We start from the raw sequence: 25,754 nt of genomic DNA, 5'->3' as shown, positions 1-25,754 counted from the left end.
TTTACTTAGTAATGGACTGCCCAACATAATGGCCTAAATTCAGTCTAAATTCTTCATACTATGCGTGATTTTCTTATTGTTTAAAATCAATGAGACAGACAGTAGAGTCTTTTTCCTTTAAAAAAGAAATCCATCAGCAATCTTCCTTTTTCCTTCAACAAAGTTTCACCAAATTGAAGTTATCCATTTACCTGTTCTCTTTTTAATTTTTCACGTTTACGTATAAGTTCAATCAACAAACGTGCTCTCTCCAGATCATGGCGCAGCCTTTGCCAGTACTTTAACTTCTCCTTTAGGGCTTGCATTTCTTCATCATCTTCTCTCTGTAAGAAAATAACCATAGTTTCTAAAGTTGGAACATAATAGGAAATGCCAATTATTTTTTACTTATTTCTAAAAACAGCAAACCATTCTCTATTTTTGGCAATTCAAATATTGCATTCAAAACAATTATGGTACAAACCTCCCGCTCCCTTACAAGCCAGTGTATTTCCTTACTACTTCTAAATTCCTTACCTGGGAGTAAGGTTTGACTGCTTTCGGTTTCACACTATTTATTATTTATTATGATTCTAAATAAATGTTTTTATGATAGTGCTCAAGGACCAACTAAATACAGGGCCACACTGTGCAAACGAAGAGTAGTAGACAGTCCCTGCCCTGAAGATATTATAATCTAAACAGAGAAGGTAGAAAGGAGGGCAAAGGAGGTAGAATACACAAGCAGAATGAACAATGTGCCAACAACAAACGTTTTAGTTCCATAATTGGGCGGGGTGGGGGCGGTTGTTGGTTAGGAGGGGATAAACTCAACAGAAAGAAAAGGGAAGGAAAGGCGGGGTGAGAAAGACTGGGCACAGGAGAAGAATGGGTTAGGTATGGTGTGAAGCTGAGCTGAAGAGATTGAGGGGGAGGGTTGAAGCAAAACAGCCAATCAGCATATGACAGAGAAAGTCCAGTCAAAACTGTAGAAAGTTATCCTAATGTCCAAAGGAACAAAGGTCCCTACTTCTGCTGCTTCTCCTCTACCAGCAGGAGTCTCTGGCTGGTTCCTCTTTGTAGTCCCCATCCCCCACCCCAAGGCCACATGGGAGGCAAAGGCGGCCCCACCTGAGTCCTAGTGTACTCAGTCTCCCCTGCATGTTTGTGGGTCCAAGGAAGTGCTGGAGGGGAGGATGGCCCCATCTGGTCCCATCTGGTTACTTTTAAGACAAAAATGAATTTACTTTAGAAAACAAATGGCGGCTGAGATACCAAAAAGTATATGAATCTGGGTCCAAAACTCCTGGACCAGCAGGATTTAGAAGCATTGCAAGAAGCAGTCCTGGTAAAAGAAGCAATTCTTGTCATCTCAACTGACCCCTTTTTGTAAGCTAAGGAGTAGTGGTGACTGGGCACCACGAATGCTGTGACTTTGAAGAATTGGAAACAAAAATCAACCCTCCCACACACTCTCCAGTATTGGGTAGCAAGGGAGGGAAAACCTTAGACTTGGAAGAGGAATAAAGTTAGAAAGCTATTCTGACTATAGATTCAATGGATTAGAACCCTGAAAGTTTCAGCTGCAGGAGGCAAAAGAACAATTTCAACAGAAGATCAATTAACAAAATATATGATAAGGATATGTAGAAAATAATCAGTTCAAAGAGATAATAAGATTAAACCAGATTAAAACAAATTGATAGGCTTTACGAACCCGTGAACATGGGTCTCCTAAGTATCTCTAGAAAGACTAATTGTGTAATATATGAAGTATTTAGCTATATTTGAACAAATATGAAGGAAAAATATTGATAACGCTGTATGGAAGAAACAAACAGTTACAAAAGAAGAGGAAGAGATTATTCAGGGTATTCAAAAAGGATAAGCAAGTCACCTGGAAAGTCCTGAAATTAGACCTTAATCAGGAAACAGAATGATCTACTTACAGAATACAGAGTATCAGATTTTACAAAGATATTTTGGAGCTAATTGAAAATTTTGTCAACTTGCCTGGAACTGTCTTCTATTAGATGATTAGCAGTGCCTAACAAAATGGGCTACAAACACAGTTGGACACTTTAGGTGCTTCCAGAATAGAAATAATAAAAAACAATAAAATCAGGGATTCATTAAATTTGAAATATATATCTATAAAAACAAGGGAAATGCTTGGGAGAACCGTGAAAATACAACACAGCTCAACACAAAAGCTGTCAAATGCACAAACTGAAATAATCTCTCATCTTTCAATTTTAGTAATATTAATATAGGTTCTTTGTAGCAAGGGTAGATGATTTTTTTCAGACTTTAGTGTCACTTTTAAGTTATATCATTTGAAGACAAAAAGGAGGTGGGTGGCAAGAGCCAATGGGTCTGCGATTTTGTGATTTTTTTTAAAAAAAACAAACATCTCAGCACAATAATGTATTGTTTTACAGAAGTTATGGTAAAACAGGACAGCCATATAGTTTATTTATCAAAATGCTTACAATTACAATTTCAAGACATGTAAATCTCTCTGACTCCTCTGCTAAAGTTAAGAATTCTCATCTATCAGCTGTTTTTTCTCTCATCAGGCCAATCTGGAAACAATGGTTTGTTCCTCTTTCCAAATTGCAAAGAGGGACAGAACAGAATCAGACTCAAATATAAGCAGAAAGGAAAAATGGCACTAACTTCATAAAGTTTGAACGTGAGAATTTTGAGCCAACCTCTTTATTCCAATAGGAACTCTGGTCAGGTAGGAGACCCACTAACGAGAATTTTTATTTCTAAATTTTTAAAAAGAGCATTTCTCTACTAGCAGGGTCTGTACTAGCATTAGTTCTTAGTGTTCCCAAAAGGTCCATCATCTGAATCTCAAATAAATCTTGAGTGCTTGCAAAAGACTCAGAAATGGGTAACTGCCTTGTGTGTTGTAGAGGCTCCCTTCTCTTGATGAACAGAGAAACCTTATTTTTAATACAAAGTGGCGTCATGGCAGCTAGACAGGAAGACGCCTCAAAGATGCATAGGCTTCTTCGGGCTTGTCTACACGGGCACGCTAAACCCCTAAATCGGAGCTGAGATAGATGCAATGGCATTGATTTAGCGGGTCTGATGAAGACATGGTAACTTGATGGCAGAGCACTCTCCCGTCGACTTTAGTAGTCCAGCTCTCCGAGAGGCGGAAGATAAAGCAGCGGGAGATAGTGCAATGTTGACACCGCGTTCAGTTGATGTAAGCTGTGTCGCTGAGGAGGGTTATTTTTTTTACACCCCTGAGCGACGTAACTTACATCAACTTAATGTAATCAATGTAGACTAGGTCTTAGATATGTATTTACTTACACCCTCGGAGAAGAGTAAGGCGATTTGAGATACCTTTCAGGTCTCATTTTAGTGTCTAACAAAAAAATTTTCTGATATGCGTAATTTTTTTGTTTTCTGTCAACATCCTTAAATATGGATCTCCAGAGTTCCTTTTTTCCAAAAATCTCTTTTCTGTGGCAAAAACAGAGAGATGTCCTGCCTGACATGAAAGGAAAGAGAAATTTAGGAAGAAAGGATGTGATTCTCCTTTGAATAATCTTATTCTGACTGAAAACCAATTATTCCATTCTCTGCAAAAATCTCTACTTCCCCAACCTGCTGGGTCAAAATAATTACCAATACTAAAAATCATTTTTAGAACAGGAAAAATTGATTAATATCCTCATGGTCTTGAAAAGTGTTAAAGGCCAAGGAGTATTTCTACTGTCCAGGAAGAGACAGTGGGCCTAACAGTAGATGACAGAGTTTGTTCTAAGGAAGTTCATCACTGGGATTTAAACCTTAATGAATCCCATGGACCTTTTACCTAGCTGTTTGGGATCATTATGAGCAATGTCACCATAACTGAAAGCCTCCTTCAGGGCTGAACTAACTGACAGCGGGGCCACACCAGCCCCCAATGCAGCCCAGGTTGTTGAAGAAACACAGGTAGCTTAAGGCAACATTTGCCCTCACGGAGTTAAACCTTCTCTATTGTGCTTCCTGTGACATCTAACAGAATATGACCCCTGAGTTCTACTCCCAGCTCAGTCAGGCATGACCTTGTGTAACTTCTCAGTTACACCCCACATCCGTAAAATGGAGGAAGTGATACTTGCTGGTGTTAAAACAAGGTTATAAGGTTAGGTTCTATAATAAAGTTTCATAGATTGCAAGGCCAGAAGCGACTACTGTGATCATCTAGTCTGACCTCCTGTATAACACAAGCCATAGAACAACCCCAAAATAATTACTAGAGCGTATCTTTTAGAAAAAGATCCAATCTGAATTAAATTTCCTGTGATGGAGAATCTACCACGACACATGGGAAATTGTTCCAATGGCTAATTTTGCACAGAGTTAAAAATCCATATCTTATTTCCAGTCTGAATTTGTCTAGCATCAACTTCTAGCCCTTAGATAATGTTATACCTTTCTCTGCTAGATTAAACGTGTATTCCTCACGTAGCTACTTTCACACTATAGTCAAGTCACACCTTAACCTTCTCTTTATCCAGCTAATCAGATTAAGGTCCTTTAGTCTATCACCATAAATCATGTTTTCTAATTCTTTAATCATTCTTGTGGCTTTTCTGTGTACACTCCACAATGTTTAAACATTTTGGAGTGTACACAGTTCACACCAGTCAGTAGAAGATTTCAGGGTTTTCTCCTTGTATCCAGCACACCTTCTTCCAATGGTTAAAATAGATACATCTCCTTCAATCCAACAAGCTCTGATGAACACGTGCAAATGGTGATTTTCAGAGGCTTACAACATGGCCAAATGTGGTCAGATTTTTCACTGGGACAGCAAAAGAGAGAGCTCTCTCATGCTGGAACCATCCCTTTGTGAAGTTCCAACTGCAAACTTTGGAGGCACACGAATTCTTCAAAAAATAGTAGGAAAAAAATTTTAAACTAGAAAAGCTACCCATTTTTTTCTTAACTTCATTCTCAGAAACGACAACCATTTTTTCTGAGTTCTGGTCCACACACAGAACTTAAATCAGCATAACTATTTCTCTGGGAGCCAGCATGTATTCACACACACATACACACTTATCTCCCATCAACAGATCATTGGACTTAAACAGATTTAATCAATCCAGTTCTAAAAAAAACTGGAAGGAAGCAGAGAATGTGCATGGAAGATTTAAGCTCTCACAACTGAAGTGTAGCAGGGCGAATACGAAATTGAAAACAGGAACTCATAATCAACGTCAGTGAAATACAAATGTAAGTGTCATTAACAGCACCGCCTATAACATAAACATTAAAATAAATTTACCAGTGCAATTACTGGTAAACAACTGCCAGACTGCACACTTGAATGTGCCTCAACTGAGCAACAGTCTTTGGCATCAGCAACCTCTCCTGTGCTTTTCTTTTCCAAACCGATGTAACTGCATTTGTTTCAACACCAAAAGAGTCTGCACAATCCAGTTCTCCTAGGAAGCAAAAATTTTAAATTTCTTAACTTTTCCAACTAAGTTCACAGCCATATCATGTTATGCATATGTTTTGCATTGAACTGAATTAAATTATATCACTACTTCTACTTTTGATTAGAAGTTTATAAATATTTTAAATTTTTGCTGATTTCCTGCTATTAATCTGGACTTTATATACTGTGCGCCACACTGTATTAAATTCTTCAGCAGGGTCCCCTGATTTCTACAACATGTTGACGTTTCTGTGGTATCTTCTAGTGAATTCAAAAAATAGAGTTTAAATGTATGGAGTGTAAAACTTTAAATTTAAAAAAGTAATTTATCACTGTAATTAACTGCCTCAAAAAGTCACTGCCACATCAAAATGTGATGACGCTTCATGGATCACAAAAGAGACGTAAGGAATCATGAAATCTTCTGCTGATTGTTGGACATCGAATTGTTCAATTAAAAATAAATGACAGGAGGGAGAAAAGGGTGGGTAGTAGAGCACTTCAGGTGACTCCCAAGCAGTAACCGCATAAGGAGGTGGAAGGTTTGCACCAGAGTCCAATTCAGAAGAGAAAATTGCACCACCTACAGCAGCATCTGATTTTGGCACAGGTACCAAAACATAATGATTAAAATAAGTCTGAACAGACGACCACGTTGCCGCTCTACCGCTGTCTGCAACTGGTATATCCTTAAGTTAGGCCATAGATGTTGGTAGTGCTCTTCCAGAATGTGCTGTCACTCCTGAAGGGGGCTGAACATGAGTTCTGTCACAACAAATTTTAATATAATCAGAGATCCATTTTGATAACCTATGTTTTAAAATTACTGAATCTGTGTTTCTGTATAACAATGGACACAAATATTCTCGGAGATCTTTTTAATAGTTTGGTCATATCTAGGTAGAAGGCTAATGCCCCTCCTGACATCTACTGGAATATGGTTTCTTGAACAGTCCTGGCAGTTTTGGAAAAAAAAAACTGGGAGGTGAACGGTTTGATTAATATAAAATTCTGAGGACACCTTACGTAAAAAACTTGGATATGCCTGTAGTGACACTTTCTCTCTGGTGAATACCCTAAACGAGGTCTGCCATTAAGGTCCCCCAGTTCTCCCACCCTTGGGACAGAAGTGATTGCAACCAGGAAGACTGTCTTCATTGATAAATCTAATGAGGAACACATAGCTAGTGGCTTAAAAGGGTGTTTCATGATATAATTAAGAACTAGGTTCAAGTCCTTGCTTGGAATAGGATCTGTGATTTATGGGGAGATATTCAATAAATCTCTTAGGAATTTTGCAATAGTTAGGTGAGCTAAGAGTGAAAAAAAAACCCTATAGGTGTGTGAAAAGTTGTTACTGCTAAGTGAACCCTAATGGAATTCAAAGAAAGTCCTGATACTTTCAGTTCCAGTAGGTAATCCAATACCCTGTGAAGAGGAGAGCAAGTCGGCTAACTGTGAATACTGTTACACCAAAGATAATATTTTCTTTCCTGGAGATAAGTATTTCTTATAGATTCTTTTCTACTATTTAATAAAACATGTTGTACCTCTGACAAACAGGATCTCTCTATTGCACAGAACCTTTGAGGACCCATGCTTGGAGCCTCAGAATCTGCAGGCTGGGGTGAAATGCTCAGCCAGCACCCTGAGTCAGTAGGTGAGGACTGATCAGAAGCCTCCTTGAAGGGTGAGAGATTAGTCTGATCATATATAGATACCAGACCGGTCTTGGCCGTACTGGTGCAATCAGTGTCACTCTGGATTGATCTTGGTTTCTTACTGAGAACCTTTAACAGTAACAGTGTAGGTAGATGCACACAGAAAAGTCCTTTCGTCCATGAGATGAGGAACGAGTCCACTGTAAATTGGGGCCTCCTCCCTCCAGAGCAATACCTGATGCATTTTGTGCCGGCTGCCATGGCAAACAGATCAACCCCCAGGCTAAGAACACCTTGTGGAAGAATCTGGAGTTCAGTTCCCATTCATAATTTAGAGGAAAATGTCTGCTGAAGTCATCTGCTATGGTGTTCTGAATATCTAAGAGGTAAGAAGCTGAGATGACTATGTGGCTGGCTATACACCAATTTCAGGGTTTTATCGCTTTGGCACAGAGATGGTGATGGTTGATATGCATGCCACATTCTCGATCATTTATCTTTACTGACTTTGACTTGATTAGTGCTAAAGAAGTGTAGACAAGCATTTTTGAGGGCTCTCAATTCCAGAGACTGATGTGGAGAAACTGCTCTTGTAATGACCATTGTCCCTGTACATTGTGAGGTCTCAGATGTGCCCCCATCCCAAAAGTGAAGCATCTAATGTAGGGGGAATCCACAAGAATGGAACACCTATGCAGTTCTGTTCCAGGCCTTCCACCAGTTGAGTGCTTGTAGAACCCATTGCGGAACAGAGAGTAATCTGCCAAGACTGTGTACTTGGTTTGCGAACCATTCAGTCATCCCTGTAGACCTTGGAGGTGTAATCTGGCATGCTGCACTAAAAAGACGCAAATTGGACATGCCCTAGCAGTTGAAGACAATCTCTTAGTGTTGCTTGAGGACTTCCCTGAATCTTTCAGATGAAATTCGCTAAGGCAAGAAATGTGCTGGACAGTAGATATGCTTTGCCTGTCACTGCATCCAGGGATATGCCTATGAAATCTGGATGCTGTACTGGAGTCAAAATGGACTTTTCGAGGTTGATTTGAAGGCCCAGGCTGTGAAACGGGGAACACGTGATCTTTACTGATATCAACGTTTCCTGATACAACCTGCCCCTGATGAACCAATCCTTTAGGGACACGAAAACCATTATACCCAAACGACGTAGGTTAGCAACTACAACTGCCAGACTCTTTGAAAATACACTCAGTGCTGAAGATAGATTAAAGGGGAACACCATGCACTGATAATGTTCTCTGTTTATTAGAAAATGAAGAAGCTTCTTGTATGAAAGGTGAATAGCGACATGAAAATGTGTGTCTTGTAGGTCGAGAATCAAGAATTAGTCTCCTACTTCTAATAAATGAATCATTGCTGCAAGGATCACCACCCTGAATTTTTGTTGCTTTAAATATTTAAGATCTAATGTCTAAAATTGGCCTCCACCCTCCATTCTTTTTGGGAACCAGGAAGTACTTTGAATAGAATCCCCTTACCCTGCACAGGAACTGGTTCCATTGTTCCCATATGTACAAGAGATGTCACTTCTTGTTCTAGTAAATGATCATGAGGGGGTCCCTGAAGAGGAACAGGGGGGGAGAATGCGTAGGAGATTTGAAATGGATAGTGTAACCAGATGTTATTTCCAAAACCCATTTGTACGATGATATATGCTCCCATGCATCCTGAAAATGGGAGAGGCAACATTCAAAAGGAGGATAAGATGTTGCAGCTGTAAGACCTTGTTGGTTGGATGGTTGAGATTCTCGACCAAGTCATCAAAACTGTCATGTGTGGGACACGGATGGCTGAGAAGATGTATCTGTAGCTGAAGGAGGGTTTTTTTGTTTGTTTGTTTTTTTGAGTATCTTTGTTTCTTCACCAGGGGATTCAGAAGGATATCTGGCACAAAGAGCATGTCCTCTATCGGAGACCTACCAAATCTCCTCTTATTGAGAAGAGTGTAAATCCCTAGGGATTGCAATATGGCTCTCAAGTCCTTTAAAGTGTGGAGAGATGTATCTGTCAAGTTCACAAGGTTGTGACTGCCAAAGGGGATATCTTTGACAGTACTCTAAACCTATCTTGGAAAGCCCAACAGATGTAGCCAAGATGCTCTTCTCATGACTACTGCAGTGGAAATAGACCATGCTGCAGTATCTGCTGCATCCAAGGAGGCCTGGAGCGATCTCTTAGTCAGGAGCTGACCTTCCTGTAGAATGGACTTAAACTGGTCCTGATGTTCTTCCAGCAGCTGCTCAATAAAAGAACTGAATTTATCACCATTTAAATATAGTCATATTTGGCCACGAGTGCCTGATGTTTTGCTATCCTGCACTGAAGTGTGGCTGAAGCATATGATTTGACCAAAAAGATTGAGTCTCCTGTGGTCCTTTGAGTTATATTGTCTGCCTCATTCATTAATGGTGTGCATGACAATGGAATTCTGAGTTGGGCGAGAAAATAGAAACTCCGATTTCCTAGCTGGAACATAATACTTTGTAACTACTCTCTGGCAGGTAGGCAGTGCGATAGCAGAGATTTACCGAACCATCTTAATGGGCTCCACAAGAGCTTCACTGACTGTAAAGGCAATCTTGAAAGACTTTCAAGTGTGTAAAATATCTAGAAGTTTATGGTGGGACTCCTAAACCTCCTCTAAGGGAATCTGCAGCATGTCAGCAATCTACTTCATCAGTTTAAGAAAATGCCTGAACTCATCTGTCAGAAGATGGTGGAGTTATAGAGTTTCATCAGGAGATGAAGAAGAAATATTAGTAAGAGGTGCAACCTCCTTATTGGCCCTTGCTTCTTGCTCCTCACAGGTCTGTTCCTCTGGGATAGGTGGTGCAAAGGGGCTCTTCTCTGTTCTCTCTGGTGTTGCGAGGACCTTGATGTAAACTGTTGGTGACACAATGCCCACGGACCCCAACAACAGCACTCCGGGGCCCAAAAGGTATAGGTAGCCATCTGTGTTCCTGCCATGTAGGTGTCATCTGAGGTCTGTCCTCGTACACTAGTATAGAAAGGAAAGTGATCTGTTCTAGAATAGGCAGGGGAACCTGTAACAAAATTTGAGAGTGTGATGAGTCCTTTCCCACATATTCTAAGGGGGGGGGGCAGTTGTTTGGCTTGAAGAAGAGATGAGGGGGAACGTGGTGCCCTAGGTCATAAAGGAGTCATTGACCAAGAGAGTCATGATATTGACAAACACCAAGCACTCGATAACAGAGGGGGGGACTGGCTCAGAAGACATTATTAGAACCTTAGGGTACCTAAATCTTTGTATTACTGATGGTATCAAAGACTGGACCAAGTGGGAACCTGTGGAGAACAGCTTCGATACTAATGCTGCCTGTATGGAACGCTTAGTACTATAGGTAGGTGAGCAGCCTTTGATACCACTGATTTTCTTGTTCTCAGTTCCACGTATTGTTCAGGGATGGGCTTGATCTTTTCAGTCTTGTCTTTGCCGCTCTGGGTACTGGTATCCAAACTCAGTACTGAGTCTGTCTTAGAGTACTGACTCCTCTATGCCTTTGCTGTGCTAGCCTCACGCGGAGCCTGCATGGAACTCCCCATGGGACCTGAAGTTTCCGTGGCCTTCTTGGCCGTTTATCCTTACCTCTTTCGGCTTAGAGGCAGATGTAGATGAGGACTTTGGTCCTGTAGATGTACTCAGTGTTGCAGTACCACCTACGTCTCTACCAGCGTCCAGTGACCAAGATGTCCATGTGGACACAGCACTAGCTGTGCTGGGCAGTCTATGCACAGGGGGTCCCCCTGCTCCTGGATCCAAAGCTGGACATAAAGCTTGCTCCATGATTAGGAGTTTAAACTTTATTTCTCTATATTTTCGGGATCTACCCTTGAAGGAAGTGCAGATCTTGCACTTCCTGAGGAAATGAATATTACCCAGACAGCGGAGGAACTGGGAGTGTCTGTTACTTACTGAAATAGCCTGACGACAGGAGAGACATCTCTTGAATCTCAGGGAGCCCAACATTCCAGAGCAAAACGAATGACAAGGTAACCCTTAGAAGGGGAAATCTATATAACTACCTCTATGAATATAAAGTTGTGTGTGGTGGGTTGCTGGTTTTTTTGGGAGGGGTTAGAAAAAACAAGGGTAACAATTGCTCCAACAACCATAACACTAAGGTAAGTAACAATAAGAGATTGAGAAAAAGCTAAATATTAGCGAACAAGTCCATAGACTCTGTCTTGGGCCAAAGGTAGATGAGAAGGGACAGAGTGGTTTGCCTTCTGCAGACCCATATAGCCTCAGCACAGTGCCCAGAAAGGTGTGGGATATATGACTAGGCCATACAGGGACTGCTACCAAAAATCTCTGATCAAAGGCACAGGCACAGCTGAAGCTGAGCATCCACAGGGACACTATTTGAAAAAGAACATTATATTCAGGTTTCTATTATTAGTCCTCTTCTATACTAGGTACTTTCAATCTAGGAAAATCATTTTAAACAACTTTAAAATGTTTGTAATTTCTCCTCCAACCTTACAGGTGCATAAATAAAACTGACACTTGAAAATATTATAACCCTCTTTTGAAGGAGTTACTTTTGAGTCTGAAGAAATAAGGAACAAATAAAACTTCAATCTTTCTATTTCATTTCAAAACAATTGGAGGCTCATCATCTACCAAATATATTTCACAATCTGTTTGTATGGGGCAGCTACTCCCTAAGGCGAAATGAAAAGAAAGTGTAAAAAGTTCTCATTCTCATTTGTTGGGCATTAACTAAAATGGACCAATGGCCTCTTCAGTTGAAACAGTTTACGTACAACCAATCTCAGTTTCTAATTAGGGTTCTTGTTTGTGGAATTTGTTTTCAGATTAAATCTTAAAAAATCCTATTATGAAATTTTATTACACTGAGATTTTATCTTTATTGGTTAATCCTAAACTATAGAAACAACTCACAACAATGCAGGAAACACCAAACCTATTTAAAATTTTTTTTATACCAAATTATTATAAAGAGCAGTATGTATTGACATTTAGATGCTTAAAAGGATACATACATTGTGGTATCTGAAGTTGCTTGTTAAATACTTAAAGTACAACCTGCACAACTTAAAAGTAAAAAAGCAGCTGTAGCAAAAAGTGTTTAATACTGCCAGACAGGCAAGCTAAAGGGTCGCTGTTCAAGGGTTACAAATCAAGTTTTAAAAACGTATGTTTAGTATACATCTTTATTTCAGTTAAATCTCTTTAGGCTGTAGCAATCTGTTGATTGACCTAATATTTGAGCACATTTTAAAAGAGAAGTGACTCATTAAGATTAATCCATTATATTAAATCACGCCAATATTTTCTAATATTTGACTTTAAAATTTTGAACATAAGCATCCGGAGTTCACTGTTACATTTTCATCAAGCTGTTCCAATACACCCATTTTTTGTAAAGTGGATATGTTCTCCCCTCCCCCCCCACAGAATTCTTAGTCAAGAATGGCTGAACCATGTTTTCATTAAGCTCAAAAAAAACAAAACATAAACCAACCAACTACACACTCACCTTTGGAGAAAGGCACAGAATTTCTCAGTTCTGCAGAATTTCAATTTAGCAAGCAAAAGTTTTTGAAAGTGAGTCAGAAGAGGGGTTTAAAATGAAAACACTTCAACAATCTAAACTATAGTTGTTGATACAATTGGAGTGCCAATATAGAGTGCTTTCATCCTGCCATTAAAATTCCATTATGTTACTCCTGGGGAAATTCTGTGACAAAAGATTAAAAAGTCTGCGCATAATATTTTAAAATTCTGCAAAGTTCTGCATATTTTATTTGTCAAAACAACACAATATAATCACACCAGTTACAATTATTTTGGTAAATTATTTCAAAATGCCTGTCAGTAAGTATGTCTGTAACTATACAGACAACAAAAAAGATTCCTCCAGGAGTAGAATTAAAGAAACCCTTATGACAACCCAGTTCCTCTTTCTCTGTTATGTTTTCATTGGGTGTCTCAGAATGGGTGTGTCACACTTGCCTGCTGGGCACATCTTGGGGCAAAACTCTGCCACTCCAGCCTCAGACACACACACACACACACCCTCTCCCCCAGAGCAGAGCCTGCTGCGGAGCACTCCGCAGCCCAGACACCCACATCCCTCCCTCCCCAGAACCCAGCTGTGGGGTGCCCCTCCCAGCCCAGACACCCTCTACCCCCAAAGCCCAGCTACCCACAGCCCCTACTGCCCAGAGCCCAGGGATCCAGAGAGAGAAACAGCCTGATGCTGGGTGCCAGGGTTGTACAGAGTTTCCTGCACACCACATTCTTCCTTCAGGACATGCTGGGAACTGCAGCTGCCTGGAAACCTCCAGCTCCCCCTCTCCTTCTCCCCAGCAGTGTCCTGTATTTGCGAGCTGGAGAGTCAGACTCTGATGGGTCCAGTGGCCCCTAGCGATGGCCAGCAGCTCTGCAGTACCAATTCTGCCAGGAAAAATGAAATTCTGTGCAGAACATTAATTCTACACAAATTCTGCATTGCTCAATGGTGCAGAATTCCCCCAGGAGTACTATGTAGTACTTGCCAATTAATTTAAATTATTCACTGTTAATTATTACAAGTTTTAAAATGTATGATTCGAGACATCATCCCAAAAGCAGAATTATTTTGTGTTTTCTTTCCCATCCACCAATTAATGGGGCCAACTTTTTCAGAAACAGAAGCCTAAAAAGCCTTACGTTCATACTTAGGCAATTGTCCTGATTTTTAGACATGCTGGGCACACACATAGCTCCCACTGAAGTCATTTTAAAATGGGGGATTTTTTTAGTTGCAAATACTTCATTAATGTGTAACATTATGTCTTCTAAGCTGGAATTTCTAGTATTTAAAACTAGAAGATTACACAAGACTTTTATAGTTGTACAGTTTATCTGTTTTATAGTGCAATGAGCTATTAAATTTCTGACCCAATTTAGATTAGTGAGACATTATTCAAATAGTCTTCTATAGGAGCTTGATCCTTCACCCATTGACTTCAGTGGTGCAGGATAAGTACCTAGTTGTGTAGAACATCAAAAATTCAAAATCTAAGATATTTAAAAAATCAAAATTACACATTAAAAAAATTCTACACCACCAGAATGGGGAAGTAAGAAGAGAGGAGAAGGATAAATGACTGGCTGATTTATATCCAATGTCAATTCTAGCAGAGAATGTGTCAGTCTTATCAATCAGCTATGTTACCTCTATAAATAACTACTTTGGATGTCACAATCTGCATCAATGGGGTTTTCATAAAAGAAAAAGAGAGAAGAAATGTGAGAAGGGGAGAAAGGGACAAAGAGAAGAACAAAGGAAGTGACAAAGCAACAATGATCATGATCCCCCCCAAGTCAGGCTACCAGCGAGTGATATATTAGCAAATAATAGTACAGTATAAACGGTGTTCTTGATGCACTGAGGGAAATTTTCACTTTAATAGTTTTTTTATATAATCATAATTTAAATGACAATATAAAATTACACAAAACTCTTCTGATAAAGAGTTCTTCATGAAAAGAGCACAGCTTTAAAAGTAAAGACTACTTTATAACTAATTATGGGGCTCACTTTTAAGTAAGAGCACAAACTGAAAGAAACAGTCACATATATTCTCAGCTCTTTTAAAAAAAGACCAAAAAACTCCTGCATTTTTATCCATGCAGGCTGAAATCTGCACTGCGTGAACCATCCTGAATCAGAGTGGGGGAAGGCTCTGCCCTCATGATTCAGATTGCAGGATTGGGGCGTTAACTCATTTATAGAATCTACTAAGGACTTAAAATTAGACACATTTTTAAGCACGTCAAGACCCAAGGTCAGGGTTATGTGTTATTTGTACAGGAGATGACGACCTCACAAACCCCTGAAACAAAGTACAAGTTGCTTCCTACTCCTGATTAAGACCCTGAAATTGGATGGCAAAGGATAATAATTTTTTCTTTTGTTTTTCATGTACTTCATTTTCTAAATATATTTATAATTTTAAGTCAACCTAAATGTGATTTTGCTAGGGTGCAATGTGCAAAAAGCCAGTACAAGGCCTTTGTATAATTTTAGTCCCACTTAAGGCATCATAAAATGGTTTTAGGAGTATTGAAATGGTACATAGATCTCTGCTGGGTTCTCTGCATTGGGGGGAATTTCACCCTGGACTGTTTATGGCTTAATTCTGCTGCCACCAAACACAAGGAGCAGGAGAAAGCCTTTGGGATTTAAAAAAAGTTTCAGGTCATGTTTATATCATCTTGATTTTACATAGCATTTTTCATCCCCATACATCTCAAATCACTTTACAGAGAACATCAGTATCATTATCCCCAATTACAAATCAGGAACTGAGGTACAATGAGGGGAAGTGACTTGGCCAAGGCCACCCAGCAGTGCAGTAGCAGAGCTGGAGAATGAATCTGAATTGGTCTCCTGAATGCCAATCCACTGCTCTAATCACTAGATAACCCTGCCTTCCCCCATTTGTAAAATATACCTCCAAAAGCTTTCCTTATTTTCTTTTCCATTTGGCAACCACTGAATTTGCTTCATGTGTTTCCAATAGATCTTAAAATAAAAAATGCGTTTTTGGGTCTTTATTAGTGTACCATAGGTGTAAAACACTCAGACCCTGATAATGAGTGGGATACAATAACCTGAATATTATTATAGATGATGTACGAAGAATTTGGCAAACAGTATTTCCCTGCTACAACATACCCAAGATAAATACAAAAAAATATTTTTGTAATCTAATGAGGCCTAAATAATATTTGTCAAGACTAAATGATCTTAAATTAGAATTCAGAGGACATTATCCATCAGATGATAATTTAAAGGAAAATCAAATTTTATTCAAAGCTAGTTTCCTAGAAATTTTTCTTGTGTTTTCTTTACAAAATGAAATTAAATTAAAAGACTTGAAATCTGTGTTTTGAGTAAAAAGTGTGCTACGTACCTGTTGTATGTTTCTTTGTGACTGTAAACTGGACTGCAGCCTTCTCAACAGAGGAACACCATTCCTAGACAGTCTTTTAAGTAACCAGTAACTGTGTACTCTTTCAACAAACTGCTTCTTCCGTTGAATGGCCACCTGATTCATAATTTTATTTAATCTAAAAACGTGGAAAAACTGAAAGTTTAATTTTTGCAGCAAAGCATCAAACATGTTTTTGGTTATGGAAATTAAATATCAAAATTTTCATTTCTATCAAGATATTTTGTGTACTACAACAATATTGCACTAACATTTATTATAAAATCTCTTTGGACTATATTGCTCTTGGTGCAATTTTATCTGATTGCTAAAATAAATAAAACCTTTAACAGCAACTACTCAACATTTTAGTTTCTATCAAATTACAAATTATGATACTAATATATGAAGATGTGTAAATTTTCATGAGTTACTAACCCAGGCATAAAAAATGCTCTCAGATTAGATTTGACAGTAAAATCTCAGCAGTAGAATTTTTTTTTTTTTAAATGTTGACACTTAATCCTAAACCCCTGTAATTAATTTTCAGGGCCATAAAGCCCTATACAAATTTTCGGATGAATGTTTTGTGCGTTCATTACTTACTATTTTATGTTTAGTTTATTTTTTAAAAAAGAAGATGGATTTTTAGCTTTTTCTAAACATTTAAAATGCACCTTAGATATTAAAATATGTCAAAAAAACCCTCCTCTAGATTTGTTTTTTCTTAAGTGCCTAGAAGAGAGACTTTTCCGAAGAAAAAAGCAATATGAAAATTAAAACATCAGAACACTGATGCCATAGTTGTGCACACACAGCCTCAATGGAACGTATGTAAACAGGAGCTGCAAGACTGGGTCATCAAATAGCAATTATGGGACACTTTCTAAAGGTAAAAAAAAAAAAATATTTTAAAAGATTCTTAAAAGAGAACATGATCTATTTCGTTCAGTTCAGTAGTCTTAAACTAAAAAAGTTATTCATTTCTTAGTGGATAATCCATGTCATGTATTTACAAAAAAGTTTATAAATGTAAAAACAGGTTACTCACCTTCTGCTCCACTTTAGGTACGCATGTGCCTCTCGAGCCCTTGATCAGAGATTTTCCATTAGCAGTGTCTCTTTGGCCTGCACATGCGCTCTAGACAACCCTGTGCCACAAGAGTATCTAGGGCTGTGTGGGCGAACCGCCCTCAGTTCCTTCTCTAGTCAAACATCCAGCAAGAACAGTCCAAAGCAGAGGGGAAGGAGGGTGAGTAGTGGAGCACCGACAGGGACACACACCTCAAAGAACCACAGTTACTGCACAAGGTGAGAAACCTTTTCTTCTTCTATGAGTAGCGTCCCTGTGGGTGCTCCACTTCAGGTGACTCCCCAACAGCATCCTCACATGGAATCAGAATCAAGACCAGGACTGAAGATCATACAACAGAACCAAGTTCCGCACCAGCTCTGATGGACCAACGCACAATTTAGAAAATGTACGTACTGAAGCCCATGTAGCAGCGCTGCATATCTCAGACACTGAAATGTTTCTGAGTAGCACCATGAAAGTTGCTTGTGATCTGGTAGCGTCCTATAATCATTTGCAGAGGCAAAACACCAGCTGCATTGTAGAAAGCAGTAATACACCCACAGATACATCTCAACAGTCCTCTGAAGAGATTGTGGACCTCTCTGAACTTTCTGCATTGGAGACAGAGTCTAGGTGATTTCCAAAATTGTTTGGTCCTATCCAGATAAAAGGCCGATGCCCATGGTACATCTAACATATGAAGAAAAGTCCCCTGCCGAGATTTATGTGGTTTAGGGAAAAAATACAGGTAGATGAATCGAATAGGATGCTCCCAACCTAACAGTGATGTGTCCATTGTCACAATTATTGTTGGAACTGGGCAGATGAAAAAGACACCTGCACAGACTTTGTGCTGATCTTTCCACCAATCCAGGGAGTTCCCCACCTGGCAGGGAACTGTGACCTGTTTATCCAACTTAACTCTCGTTGAGGAATAGGACTTCATGAACCAGCCTTGAAAGTAGCCAAGGTGTAATCCTGCATGCTTGGTCATGAAGGTGCAAGCTGCCGCATGACCCAGGAGCTGCAAGCCATTCCTTACTATAGTACTAGGGCTTCCCTGAATTGTCCAAACCAGATTCAAAGTTGTTAATCTGTCTGTGAGAAGGAAGTCCCTGGCTACCAAAAAATCCAAATATGTCCCAAGGAATTGTATTCTCTGTACCGGGACTAACTTGGACTTCTTTACGTTTAGTTGGAGACCCAACTCCTGGAAGAGGGAGAGACCTGGGTGTAAGTTAGTATGGCTTCATAAAATTGGCCCTTATGTAACCAGTTGTCGAGATATGGGAAAACTAAAATTGCTTCTTACAAAGATAAGCAGCCAATCCTGCTAAACCCTTCGTGAACAACCTTGGGGCTGGAAAGAGATCTGGACAGGACCAAACAATTTTGAAACCACCTAGTCTCTTTGTCGCCAAAGTAGGAAGATCAAAGGGGTCCACAATCTCTTCAAGGGACTGCTGAGATGGACCTCTGGTGTGTTACTGCTTGCTACAGTGAAGCTCGTGTTTTGCCTCCCCAAAGGATAATAGCACACTATACCAGATCATGAGTACTCAGTAATGAAAATGATCCCAGCCCATGGTGAAGCACAGGTATCTGATGTGTGCCAGAACCACCATCTGGAACTTTTCAGACTTTACAAATTTGTTCAGTCATCTTAGATCTAAGATAGGTCTCCACTCTCCAGCCTTCTTTGGCATGATAAAAGGGAGTAAAACCCTTTCCCCTGAGGGGATGGGACTGGTTCTATTGCTCCTAAACAAAGGAGTGAGTGTACCTCTTAATACAGTCTGGTGAGAAGGGTCCCTGAAGAAGGATGGAGAAGGGGGATGGATGTGGAGGGATGTGAAATGGATGGTGTAGCCCAATGTTATAACATCCATGACCTGTTGTATTATGCTGCCAGGCCTACTGGAAATGGGAAGGGTAGTCTCCTGAAGTGGTGAAGGAGACAAATGGTTGCAGCTTGCAAACTAGAGGTGAGGAAGAAGTCGAGCCCTCAATCAATCTGTCAAAATTATTGTTTTGATAATGACTGGGTACTAGTGAAGGAGGGTAGGAAGTTCTTTTTCTCTGGAATCTGTCTTTTTCTAGCAGGTTCAGTGGCTCTGTGAAAACAAAAGTACTGACTTGAGTGCAATCTCTGGGCAGTCTGAGACCTGCTAAATCTCCTCGTTTGTAGGGGTGTATATATCCAGAGACCTCAACATGGCCCTGGAGTCCTTCAGTTTTTGCATGGACCCATCCATAGCTCCCAAGCAAAGCTTCTGATCATCAAATGAGAGATCCTCAATCACATTCTGAGACTCTCTCAGGAATCTCGACAACTGTAGCCACGACACCCTGCACATGAGTGCAAGACAAGTAGTAATTCTTCCACTCTACTCAGCACTGATAAGGCCTTAACTTGAGTACTGTGTCCAGTTCCGGATATCACACTTCTGGAAAGATATAGACAAACTGAAGAAAGTCCAAAGGAGAACAAAAATTATTGGAAAACATGACTTATGAAGAAAGATTTAAAAAAACTGGTTTGTTCAGTCTGGAGAAGACTGAGTGGAGACTTCAATATGTAAATGGTTGTTATAAAGATGAGGATGATAAATTGTTCTCCTTAACTACCAAGGACAAGAGAAGTAGTAAAGGCCTTACATTTCAGAAAGGGGGATTTAGGTTAGACATCAGGAAAGCTTCCTAACTGTAAGAGTAGCTAAGCATTGCAACAAATTATCTAGGGAGGTTGTGGCATCTCTGTCATTAGCGGTTTTTAAAAACAGGTTAGCCAAAAAACCTGTCAGGGACGGTCTAGAATAGATAATACTCAGTCCTACCTCAATGCAGGACATGGGATTAGATGACCTATCAAGGTCCCTTCCAGTTCTACATTTCATTTCTCGGGGTCCACGGCACCCAAGGACACTTGGACAGAGATTTTGGCTAAAAATTCTACTTAATGAGGACCTGGAATTGTTTTCTATGCTCCTGTCAAAGATGTACAATAAAGGATGCAAATTTGTTGTAATTCATGTAGTCATACTTGGCCATTGTTGCCTGATAGTTTGCGATCTGAAATCTGAAGGTCCTGGATGAGGAGGCCTCCCATCATGAAGGTTTTACCTTTTCTGGTCCTTGGCATAAGGAGCAGACCTAGAGTAATAATGTCTACCGTGCCTGTCTGCAGCATCCACCACCAGGGAATTAGTTTGGGTGTGGGAAAACAAAAATTCGGAGTCCCCATGGGATGACATAATATTTCTTATATGCCAGTTTACAAGTTGGTAGTATGGTGGCAGGAGTTTGCCAAACAGTCTTTGCTGGATCCAGGAGCACTTCATTAATAGGCAACACAATCTGGGTAGGTGTCACTGACTGCAAAATGTCTAGGAGCTTGTGATGTGAGTCTTTAACCTCCTCCAGTGGTATCTGAATGGTGTCTGTAACCTTCTTTGCAAGGTCCTGTAACTGACGGAAATCATCGGCCATCAAAGGTGGCAGAAGTGTGACTGTCTCGTCCGGCAATGAAGACAAAATCGGAAGGAGTAGACTCTTTTCCGCCCTAGCTTCCTGTTCCTCAAAGGTCTCCTTGTGTTGGGGGTTTGCTGGAGAAGACTGTGTGACCCTAGTTTCCTGGTGTAGTGAAGCCGGAGGTCTGGCAAACTGCTGCTAATATACTGCGCAAGGAACTCAATATGGAAACTGGGAAGACCCATATAGGAGAGATGGTACCCAGGACTAATCCCACCATCCCTGACGGGGGCAAGGATCTTTCCCTTCTCAGTTGAAGTTGGAGGGTCACTGAACCCGTTCGGAGACAGACATACATGGGGGTATCCTGACCTGACCTGGAATGATCAAAGGGAATGCTCCATCAGCAGCAGCTTCAGTTTGGTCTCCCAGTTCCTCCAAGCTCTAGATTTTAGAGCCAGGACAAAGTTACACTTTTGGGAGATATGGAATTCCTCCAAGCAACTGATGCACTCAGAGTGGCTGTTGTTGATCGTGAGAGCCTCCCAACAAGAGAGGCAGCATTTGAAACCTGGCAAGCCAGGCCTACTAACCCAAGCCAAATAATCTTTAAAAAAAAAAAAAAAGGGAGAGAGAAGGGGGGAAAAAAGAGTTGGATCCCTTAGAGCTCTGTCTCAGGCCAAAGTGGTAGAGAAGGAACAAATGTAGCCCTATACACCTATGCAGCCCTATATACCCTTGGACTGCAGCAGAAGGTTGGGTAGAGCACATGTGTGGGTCAAACAGACACTGCTAATAGAAAAATCTCCAATCAAGGGCTTGAGCGGGTCATATGTACCCAAAGTGGAGCGCACATAGTGACCCTACTAAAAGAAGAAGTAGTTTCACCCACTGCCAGTGGTAACCAGTTTAGCAAGTGATTTAATTTCTCAGTGTCAGACGTCTATCCAAGTCTAGACCACTTTTGACGCGCTGAAGATTATTAATTTATCTGTAACCACTGTTTTCTGAAGATAATCAAAATAGATCCCCAACTTTTTAGGCCTACTATTGCATGCAAATGAGATGGGAATGCACAAAATTCTAAAGCTATTCATGCAAACAAGTGCTGTTTTATTTCAGTCCCTGCAACGGAATGCAAAAGCTTTACAAGGCTCTAACCACAGTTCCCTTCTGAGTGGGAGGTAAAATAATAAAGGGTTACAGAAACCTCATCTCTGGGGGAAGGAGTGTAAGAGTGAATGGAAACATTTTAACTTTCTCTTTGGTAAGATATTATAACAAACGTACATCCATCTAGAGTAAAACACTCTAAGGATGTTTGAATAAAACAAAATATTGCAACAAGCAGTAGCAACTGCAGAAAAGGTGTTTGTTTGATTTTGTACATGACTATCAAAAATTACTTTTTTTAGTAGAGGTATAAGATACCTGCATATATTTTGTTTTTTTGTTAATATAAAGAATGAGATAGTTCTTAAAAAGAAAAAAAAAAAAAAAGGGAAATTCCAAAACTAAAAGCTAAAGTTACAAAAGCTTGGGCCTAAAAAGAGGTCCTGTATCTCCGACAGACAAGCCAGATTATCTGGAAGCTAAGGGTAAAATTTTCAAAAGTGCTACAGCAATTTAGGGTCCTAAGTCCCAGTGACATTTAATGACTAATTATACATAACTTAGATGCACTTGAAAATGTTACTTTAAATAAAAGCAATACTGCTAAGCAAGCATGTAGAAATCCGGCTGCTTTGCAAATCTCCTGGATAGAGGGGGAAGTGTGGCCCAGGGGGAAGGAAAAGGACTGACTACCCTGAGGGAAAATCAGAGGCTGGCTGCCACAACAGACTTTTCTGATATGGAATAGGCTTTAAGACCATACTAAGCTGATAAGCAACACAGTAAAAGATACAGTCAAATAATTGCTTTGACATGGTTCTCATGGAGACAGAAAAACCTATTCAACTGAGTCAAAAATCTGGGTCCAAACTACACCAACTTGAAGATACCCAAGTAACCACAGCTTGAGATTCTTGTGTGATCAGATGTGGTGAGACTAAACCACAAAATCCTTATCAGGTTTAAGAATTGTATTTGTTAATCCAACAGGGGACTACTGGATTCTTGGAGCATTTGTGTCCCCCAATCTTAGCCAGGACATTTGCTATCAAAGGTAACAGAAAGCAGTATACACTAGCTTCCCTTCACAGTGAATAAAAAGGAGTAATTTGCCAGTGCAGGATCTTCTCAATGGCTTATGCAAACAAATCATAGGCCATTCAGATGTTTCAATCATTTATTTCCATCATGTTCCTGCTCAGAACAGATATGGACCATGAACCCTCAGTTCTTGTTTCCATTACCAGCAAAGCATAGCCTGTCTCTGACAGGAAGGAGAGGAAAAAAAAAAAAAGAGAGAGAGAGGGAGAACCTGATTAGCTATGTGGCCATTTGGAATGCCTTGTGGAACTCTTCTCAATCCTAAACTCTCAGGACTTCCACCATGGGAATTGTGATCCAAATCTTCTCTACTTGTTCACAGAAAACATAGTGGACCAACTGTCCATTTGAATCAGGCCCTCCTTTTAGGATAGCAGGTTTATGAAAGTCTTTTGTACATTCAGGAATAGCTGCAGCCACAAAATATTGATGTACAACACTTCGTGAAGAGACTAAGGCCCAAATTTCCAGAAGTGCTGGATACTTGGAACAGTTATAATACACCTCTACCCCGATATAATGTGGTCCTCGGGAGCCAAAAGATTTTACCGCGTTATAGGTGAAACAGCATTATATCGAACTTGCTTTGGCCTCGAGCATTTCCATTATTAATAGCCACTTCCTGCCGCCTGACTGACCCCTCAGAACCCCGACCCATCCAATCCCACCTGCTCTTTGTCCCGACTACCCCCTCCAGACACCCCTCCACCCCTCACCACCCCTCCCAAGACCCCACCCCCATCTAAGCCTCCCTGTTCCTTGTCCCCTGACCGCCCCCTCCAGAGACCCCCTCCATACCTAATCACCCCCAGGACCCCACCCTACCCCATTCCCCCAGTCCCGACTGCCCTGCCCCCCATCCACTCCCCCGACCTGTGACAGGCCCCCCAGGACTCCCACGCCCTATCCAATGCCCCCTGCTCCCTGTCCCCTAACCACCTCGCCCCCAGAACCTCTGAACCATTCAACCCCCCCAGCTCCCTGTCCCCGGACTGTCCCCCGAGACCCTCTACCCCTTACCAACCCCTCGGCCCCAGCCCGGCACCCTTAACACGCTGCTCAGAGCAGCATGTCAGAGCCAGACACGCTGATCTGCGAGAACGCGTCGCCCCACCCTCCAGAGCGCTACTTTACCACGTTATATCCGAATTCGTGTTCTAGCAGGTTGTGTTATATCGGTGTAGAGGTGTAGCTAGTGGGAGCTGCAGATACACATTATCCTAGGCAGAATAATCTTGATCATGTTCAAGGTAATAAGTTGAGATGTATGTGTACTACAGTTGTCTTTGTGGGAACAAACCAAGACTTATCTTCAACTCTAGTGGCTCCAAAACCCCAATGGTAGTATAGAATAATGGCTAGAACCCTTCCAAGATATTGTCCTTGACCTGCATATCAGAATATAGTTGCCAGACAAATTTAGTTTTATCCTGTGGATGCCACTAGTGCATAAGTGTGACAAATTACAGCCACATGATAAACTGCATACAGACCATGATTCAAGAAGCACTTAACCATGTGCAGCCCTATTCAGCAAAGCAGTTATGCACATGTGTGTGCCCCACTGATTTCAGTGGACATAAACACAAACACATATTTAAGTGCCATTCCTGGACAAGGAAATTTCTGCCACTGATCCATCTCGGTTAGGACTACTGCTAACATTTCAAACCTCTTGCAGCTTCTAAACTGCCATTTTTAATAAATCTTCTTAAATAAGTTTCAGGGATTCACTCCCCCCACAAATATTTTTATACACAGCTATTATAATTCTAGTAATAATCTAAAGCTCTTTCAGAAGCAAACAGTGTATACACCATCGGAAAGCTGGGAGTTTGCTATACCAGTAAACCCTCCTGGTGTAAATGCAGCTTATACCAGCAAAAGAGTGCTTTAATTGGTATAACCTTGCATCAGTTCCCAGCTATATCAGCAAAAGCACTTTTTGCCAATATAACTGTGTACACACTAGGACTTCTACTGATATAAAAATTAGGGCTGTCAAGTGATTAAAAAAATTAATCACACTGTTAAACATCCAAAAATATTTCTATTCTATTGTTTAACAGTGTGATTAATCATGATTAATTTTTTTTAATCACAGTTACTTTTTTTGAGTTAATCGCGAGTTAACTACAATTAATCGACAATCCTAATAAAAATGTTGTCGGGGGGGGAGGGGGAAGAGAAGAGACACCATAGCTGTAACCAACATTACTATACTAAGACAGTTTCAAGTGTAGACCAGGATTCACAGAAATGTTGGGGTAGGAGATTAATGGGAAGAGTGCTCATGCAGGCATTAAAAGTGCAGGATAAATGTAAATTTTTGCTCTGATCTGGAAGAATCGCTGCAGGAAAGGCAGGTCAGTCTCCACGTTTGTGCAATTGCTGACCTCTCTTCTGAGACTGCTGACAAGGGTGCCAAATTTGTTAACGTTACTATGGGGCATCCCATCCCTGAGGAACTGAATGTGTATATTATAGATTAAAAACAAACTTCAAAATTCAGTATTCCTAAAGCCTTTCTGTATTGTTTACTTCTTAGAGAGTTGTAAAAGGAAAGTAGCTCTGTTCCATTGGCCCTCCATGTATAATTGGTCCTGTCTAATAGGACCAGACTTTGAGCCTCCAAGTTGTTGTTCTAGATAGAAACCAAAAGCACAAATGCACGTGCTACCATCCTCACACTGGCTATTTTCTAAAGCTATTTTGTCTGACTGCTACCTTTTAATTTCTTGAGTTTCCCCTGGCAGGCCCCCTGCTGGTTTCCCCTTTCCTGAGCTCCACTCCAAAACCACAAAGATGTTTAAACACTTCCACAACTGTTATACTTGTTTCACAGCCTTACAGTTCTGCTTGCAGCCGAAGTATTGTGATGTTACTATAACTGTGGAACTGG

The 25,754-nt window shown here is 40.5% G+C and overlaps 1 protein-coding gene across 7 annotated transcripts in view; it reads right to left on the bottom strand.

Annotated features, from left to right (window-relative positions):
* Nucleotides 1-25,754, bottom strand: part of BRD1 (bromodomain containing 1) — a 107,381-nt gene that overhangs the window by 59,995 nt on the left and 21,632 nt on the right. For 3 of the 7 annotated variants that reach the window (XM_077834824.1, XM_077834814.1, XM_077834835.1), the window contains 2 exons: nucleotides 16,075-16,231; nucleotides 192-323 (listed from right to left, as the gene is read on the bottom strand). In XM_077834824.1, coding sequence (XP_077690950.1) covers nucleotides 192-323; nucleotides 16,075-16,231 — 289 coding nt within the window. Of the gene's footprint in view, nucleotides 1-191; nucleotides 324-1,110; nucleotides 1,414-5,284; nucleotides 5,445-16,074; nucleotides 16,249-25,754 lie in introns of those variants that run through there. The other 4 variants (XM_077834843.1, XM_077834869.1, XM_077834852.1 and 1 more) reach the window with 4 other exon arrangements.

The sequence above is a fragment of the Eretmochelys imbricata genome, chromosome 1, assembly GCF_965152235.1.
Source record: "Eretmochelys imbricata isolate rEreImb1 chromosome 1, rEreImb1.hap1, whole genome shotgun sequence".
Classification (NCBI taxonomy): domain Eukaryota; kingdom Metazoa; phylum Chordata; order Testudines; family Cheloniidae; genus Eretmochelys; species Eretmochelys imbricata.
Note: the sequence above shows the minus strand (reverse complement) of the source record. Positions and strands in the feature narration are given on the sequence as shown.